Source organism: Meleagris gallopavo, chromosome 1 (genome assembly GCF_000146605.3).
Source record: "Meleagris gallopavo isolate NT-WF06-2002-E0010 breed Aviagen turkey brand Nicholas breeding stock chromosome 1, Turkey_5.1, whole genome shotgun sequence".
NCBI classification, from domain to species: Eukaryota; Metazoa; Chordata; class Aves; order Galliformes; family Phasianidae; genus Meleagris; species Meleagris gallopavo.
Window position 1 is genome coordinate 100,659,321 of NC_015011.2, and position 6,950 is coordinate 100,666,270.

The following is a 6,950-nucleotide window of genomic DNA, read 5'->3' on the forward strand; positions in this document are numbered from 1 at the left end:
GCTTAGTATGTATTTCAACATTATGAAACGTGTTACTAACAGTTAGAACAGTTCATTCATACAGTACTTTTACAAGTAATTAGAAAAGCGTGATCATGAGGCCCTCCAGAATTTTGTGAGGCAAACCTCTGACTGCTAGTTAACGGTTTTAAATTCCAAAAGCATCTTTCCCAGTAGGTAAGGTTAAGTGGAGCAGGTAAAACTGCTACTTTTGTACTTTTTTTTTTTTTTTGTTATATACACCACTGACAGCAATATTCCCTCTGTAAGCCCTTATTAAAATCAGTGATGTCAGTCTAGCAGCAGTCCATATTTTTGAAGATGAAACAACAGTACTGAGCACCCAGATAGTAGTTAAGCAATAAAATACAAAATTACCCCTTTTAATGTACAGGTAGAGGTTTCCAAACCCCTTAACTAACGTAGTCTACTAGTAGCCTAAGCTACTAGTATTTTAGAAAAATGTAGTTTAGCTTTCTTCGTAACATTGTCAAGCAAAATAAGCTTGGATTCTAAGGCAGACTCGTTTTACTCCAGTGAAATAAAGACGCTCCACTTTCAAAATTTATAGGGTTCATTTATTACTTCTAGTAACATATTATACTGTATAAATACTCTATCCTTGTTATATGTCCTTTTAAAAAAGCGATAACTTAGAAGATCACATTAGACAAGAAGTATAAAAATAAATATGCTCATTATATGCATTTATTACAAATTATAACCCTTCCCAGAAGGGAAAGAAATATAAAATACTTATAAAGTATGTAACATCTATAGTAATATATTTTACTATATACATATGGAAAGCCATATTCTCTCATTGTCTATGGACTGGCACAAACTTTAATTATGCAAATGCTGGCGTACTGCTGTGGATGGACCTGCTATCCTTCAGCTTTGTCTTCCCGCCTTATCAGTGATTTGAGCACTACAAACCCATCAGAGGCCACTTAGGAGAGGTTCCCATTCATAGCGGGATTTCTTGATGTCTTTTCATCCAAATGCAAATAATTGCTATCAGCTGGGTTAAGGGAAAAATAATACGAGAGCATTGACTGAAACGCCCACTGCCACTAGTCTGGTTGACAGGATGGTAGAGCCAAGCTCAAATCAAAAAAAGCCAGTGGAAGGTATGCAGAAGGCACAAAGAGCAACTACTCATAGATGCTACCTGCTCCATGAAGATTTCCACTTTTTCTAGCCTCTGGATTAGATGTCACTACAGTGGCATTAGAGTGGATAAGAGAAATGGACAGGAGCATTGGAATGACATAAAGATGCTTGAAAGGAAATAATGAAAGAATGACATTCTAGTTATTTGTGGAGTAGAGTTTTTGCTATTTCTTACTCTTTACAGGTAGAGAATATGGCTTTGTTTTTATATAAAACTGTTCTCTGAAACAATAGCAGCCATGAATGACTTAGTTAAAGCTCCTTTTCTAATCCTGTGTTTTGCCCTTTGTGAGGTAGGTAAGCCCTGACCAATTATTTTAAGCTATCTTTTCCACTCCCCTTTGTCTTTTCTTCTTACATGTGGGGACTTGATCAGTACCACAATATAAATCTAAAAGAAGGGAGAATTAACCAACCCCAAAATGTTTGCTTAGACATGCTTTGGCCACTGCTCATGTTTTAATTTGTAACAGACTTTAAAAAAGGAAGTTATATTACCCTAGGGCCTTCTCTGCTGACGAAGAATGAGTGACACTGGTCTGCTATCCTATCAAATCTGCAGTTGGCAGGGTAGTTTTAGGATGCAATGCCAACAACGGTTATTTGCACTGTCCCACCTCAATGGATCCTCACCATAAATTTTGTACGCAAAACATATGCGCTACCTCTAGCCCTCTTATTTTCAGTGCATTGTTCTGAAGGAAAAAAAAAATTAGCTTTCCCAACTTATACTATTTAACTACAGTCCGTAACATTGCAGAAGTCTATCAGGTGCTTCGGTTTCTTGGAAGGCTCACAGCTTTCTTGTGGCAGCACGCCGCCGTCGTAAGAAATACATTTCAACAACCTCTTTTTGAAACCTTTCCCGCACGTCTTAGAGCAAGCCGACCAGTCCCCCAGCTGCCACTGTGGGCAGGGAATATCGGCACAGGGACGGATATCACTGGGCTTCAGCTCCCGGGCACAGTCAGTGGCTGGCCGCCCCTGGGGATCCCGACACTCCACTGCCCGCCGCTGCCAGCCTGAGCCACACGACTTGGAGCACTCGCCCCACTCCTCAATGACCCACTCAGAGGAGATGATCTCCTTGATGGCATTGAAGGACTCTTTCTTTTTACTAGGCACCTTCTCTGATGCAGGCTGAGCAGGCTTCTTCACAAAATAGGTGAACTTGATCTTAGGCTGTGGCAGATCCCCCACTGTGAGGACTTGGATGGTCAGAGGCTCCTTTAGAGGGCTGAAACTGCGGATCCTCTCCAGAGCGGCAGAAGAGCCGCTGTATCTCAGCACACTGCCCTTGTAGGTGATGTCCTGCTCCAGCGTTGACAGGGTGTAATCACCATTGAGGACATAGGTGCCATCTGCAGCTTTGATGGCCAGGAAGCTGCCATCATGCCTGGCACCTCTGTGGTTCCGCTGCTTCACTTCAATATTGGTCGCCCCAGCTGGAATGGTGACCACGTCGTGGTAGCCCGGTCTGCCCAAGAGAAAAAAATAAAGACTGAGTTCTCCACTCATCCCTGGGACAGGGAGGAGCTGCCTCACACAAGGCTTGAACTTCATTTGGAGCCAAAGCATGAAGCTCACAAGTTGCTGACCTAATAGAACTAATGGATTAAGAGATTTGCAAAGTCACATCCCACATTATTGCTGTGGCAAAGGCATATCCCATGTAATGGGTTTCCTTTAACGCTGAGATTTGACTGTAAGTCATCATCAGTCAACTGTCTTTGACAGAACAAATCTCAGTTCCAAGGATAAACTGAGACAGCATCTCACTGACTTAGAAACCAAAAAGCCTACACCCACAAAGCATTCCCCAGAACAAAACAGCAGCTATGGTCACGCACTCACTTTGCTCTAACAAGTGTTCCAGACACTTTTTTACAAGTGGATCCATTGCCACCGCAGATCCCGCATTTGTCAAACTTCTTATTGGAGCCTATCATCCGGTCACAGCCAGCCTTCACACACTGTCCCTGGACGCACACAGAGGTGGAGTCGGGGCTACACGGGGTGCCATCCACAACCTTCACAGGAAACCAGGAGGAAGGCATTCAATTAGAAAATGCACATTCCTTTGAAATTACAAACAAAATACGTATAAAATGAAGAATACGAACAGAGGGAAGGCCTGCAGCACCCAGATTTTTAAGGCTTTTCAAACTAGAAACCAAAGCAGTCTGTAGGTAGTTGGAGCTGCATAATGATTCTTCAACTCACTTGAAAAAAGATAATGCCGTGGTGATAAAAGAAAACAAGCAGTTTCGGTTTTTATTAACACCTACCCCACTCCAAAAGAAGTCTACAGAACTGTTAGTAATTATGTGTAAAGTAAAAACATTTTTCTTCTCATGTCACTAGAAGCGAGTGTAAAAGAAATTACAGAACTAAAATTGCTTTTAATGGTGTCCAATCAATCCTTTCCTTCTATTGTAGAGTACTCCTCTACAATAAATATCTGTGTCATCACTCTGGCAGTTACTGGCTCTCAACATCTAATGACAGTGAGTTCAAGTAGCTATGCAAGATAAGTTATTTTTTCCTTTTGTTTATTTTAAGCTGTCAGCGTATTAGTAACTGCTATGACAAAGCACTGATATTTTGGCAAGGAACCATAAGAATTCTCCAAACATATCTCAGTGCAATCAAATTGGTGGAAGGAGAGGGAAGGAAACTAGGGTGGAGTGGGTAGAAGAAGTGGTTCATGTGAAGCACTGTGCCAGAGTATTTAAAGCATGCTGGCACCAATCAGACTGTACATGTATGGAGCAGAAAAAGAAGAATACTGCTTAAATACAACACAATCTCATATTTCTGACCTAGCTTAAATACAAGAAGAACATAATCTCAGATTTCAACACTCCTTGACTCTTAACTTCACAAGGAGTAGGAGAAAACAGAAATCTGCTTCTTCAGGAGGATGAGAGATAGCTTTCAAATACCTTTGGCTGTAAAACAAAGAAGTATCCCGTTCCTTTTGCTCTGCAGACCAGTTTGCATCTGTCCTTTGGAGAGACACCAGCATACTTGGGTGTCCACTCCACTGCAGGTCCGCTTCCAAAGGCAGATTTGGAAAACTCATTGTGCTTCTCACATTGTTCCTCTCTAAAGGTTTTGCCTGCAGGCAGAGGAAAGACAGGTGGACATTAGATCAACTTCTGTACATGGTCTTCCTCCAGAAGATCCCCTTCCTTCACCTCAAAAATGGGGAAAAGATTACCATTGTTATCCGGGCAGTCCTCGATGTTGCATGACCTGTACTGCACCCTCTTCCCCTCACAGTACTTCCCCCCATTCCTCGGAACAGGGTTGTCACACTCCCTGAAAGAATACTGCACACCGCCGCCGCAGCTCCGTGAGCACTCTCCCCACGCTCCCCAGGACCCCCAGCTGCCATGCACTGGGGTCTGAAAGGACAAGCAGAAGGAGACCAAAACAATTAGATAAAACCACAAATACCTTCACACAAGCTGCTTGTAAAAGAAAAACAAAACAAAACCAAAAAAACTTCTAAGTCTGTAGAATACTTACATCATAATGCTTCTTCTCAGTTTTATTCACACACTTGCCATTCATGCACCATTTCCCTTCCCCACAACTGGTACCATCCGCCCAAGGGAAGTGTTTGGTTTGGCAGACGAGCAGTCCTCCCGAAGTGCCGGTACACCACAGAGTTGTGCACGTACTGGCTGCATCAGGGCAGTGCTTGGATTCATCTCCAAAAGTGAACTGGCACTGCCTATTGGCATCATACAGCGTGCCGGGCAGGTCAGAAGGAAGCTGAATTGGTCTGTGGGGCTTGTCTAACAAACACTCACCTGAAAAGGGATAGAAAAGGAAAATAGAGCACATGGTGCTGTCAGTGAGTTCAGTTTTAGAAAGGAAAAATGTATTGGCTTCTCTGAAACTGCATTTGCATTGCAGCATGAGTTTTCCAGCCAATCTGTGCCACCATTTTTGTACAACTAAGGGCCTTTTAATGTCATTGGAAGCATGCAAAAGGCTAATGCTGTCTTTAGCAAAAAGCACTCCATTAATTAAAAGGGAAAAGAAGCAAAGCAGTAAAACACAAGAGCATGAATGCGCCACACGAATGGAAAGTTTAATCATCTTACCATGACCGTTATCCAAGAATGTTGTAATCATGTAGGCACTACACGGAGACCAGGGCTGGCTGCGATCCAGGTTGGAAAGCATGGATGCCATCATGTGGAAATCCCGGCTTATTCCATTAATGCCAGCACACTGCTTTGCATCGTCATGAGGCATGTTAAACACGTGGCCTTAGGAACAAAAAAAAAAAAAAAAAAGAAGTTTGTGATTTCAGCAAGTCTGTCCTTTGCATTACCAATGCTACTGTAACTCTAGAGCTACTCATAGTCAGGTCTTTAAATACTGAAAGAATAATGGGATCTGAACAGTGCCAAGTTTTAAGCAGATTACAGAGCATCTTCTCTCTCCTCATGGGCTATTTTCCTGCAATCTCAGTCCAACACTGTTCTCACAGACAAAGCAGTGTGGCCTGGAACTGCTTTCAGCAGTGGAACCCTGCTGCACTGCCAGGCTGTGCTGCTTTCAGCCTCGCCAAGGCAGCACAGGGTGCCCAGTGCCTGCGGAACCGGGAGCTTCCAGCCTCACTGCATGGAGCTGCCTGCAACTAATCAGCTGAAATCACATTTTAGAGCTTCAAGTACCTAGCTCGTGGGCTGTTGTGAAAGCAGCCTGCAAGCCGTCGTCTTCTATGATAGAGCAACTGCGGTTTAGATCACAAACGGTTCCCACATCGGCCATCCCAAGAGTATCACATGTCTTGGCACCACAGAGGTCCTGCAAAGAAAGGCAGTTCATTATTAATCAGATCAGAGCCTTCACCTTGGCAAGAACCATCCCACTCTGGCAGCTTGCCTTCACTTATGGAAAGTGCATAAATATTCAGCACTTCAATGGGTACGATGGCAAAAATCTGTCTTTGGAACATGCACAGGGCTTACACGTAGAAGCAGGATGCATAATTTCCATACTGACTCTGCTAAAAATATACGGCAGAAACACACTGCATATCACAGAATATCCCAAGTTGGAAGAGACCCATAAGAATCACCGAGTCCAAGTCCTACACTGTAAGCTTCACCTAAGACAACACAAAGGATACTGAACCCTAAACAACAAAAATTCAATTACAGACTGTTTTGCGGTGCCCGAAGTGCCTCCACATGCTTTTTGGGGGTCTTTGGGAGGTGGGGAGCTACAGGCAACAGGGTAGACTTGGCCTCCTGTCCCTCACCTGCCTGGTGAAGAGGATGGCAGTGTCGTAGTGCTCGGCGTGCCGGTCACTGGGCGGGTTGTGCTGCTTCTGCCAGCTGCAGAAGTTGCGCAGAGTCAGGGCAGCATTAGAGGAGATGTCGGGTCCTTTGCGCTCCTCGTAGATGACCATGATCTTCACCACCACCAGGCTGATGGAGTTGCGGATGCTGGGGTGCTTGTACAGCTTGGCCGCCACCGAGAGCAGCGTCAGGAGGTAGTGCTTCAATCCGCTGCCGTGGAACTCGGCCATCGACTGGTCGGCCACCAGCATGGTCTCCACGTAGCGGGGACTGGAAACGAATCTTTTTTTCCTTTTGCTTCTCGTTTCTGCATTGAAAAAGAGAGGGAGAGCGCGCGCACGTGAGCAACGCACGAAAACTCCGCGCCCGAGGGCAGCACCCAAAGCCCCGCTCCCACCCGCGCTCTGTACCTGCGTGCCTCGAGGGCTCCGGCTCCGGTCCCGCCGC

At 44.6% G+C, this 6,950-nt stretch overlaps 1 protein-coding gene across 1 annotated transcript; it reads right to left on the bottom strand.

The window, feature by feature from the left end:
- Positions 1–217: 217 nt before the first annotated feature.
- ADAMTS1 (ADAM metallopeptidase with thrombospondin type 1 motif 1) lies at positions 218–6,944 on the bottom strand. The gene is made up of 9 exons (XM_010722783.2): positions 6,914–6,944; positions 6,464–6,810; positions 5,874–6,006; positions 5,295–5,462; positions 4,711–4,997; positions 4,400–4,586; positions 4,122–4,297; positions 3,031–3,206; positions 218–2,653 (listed from the first exon to the last, which is right to left on the bottom strand). The coding sequence occupies exons 2-9, from the start codon at positions 6,752–6,754 to the stop codon at positions 1,912–1,914; spliced, it is 2,160 nt and encodes a 719-aa protein (XP_010721085.2). The 5' UTR covers positions 6,755–6,810; positions 6,914–6,944; the 3' UTR covers positions 218–1,911.
- Positions 6,945–6,950: the final 6 nt, after the last annotated feature.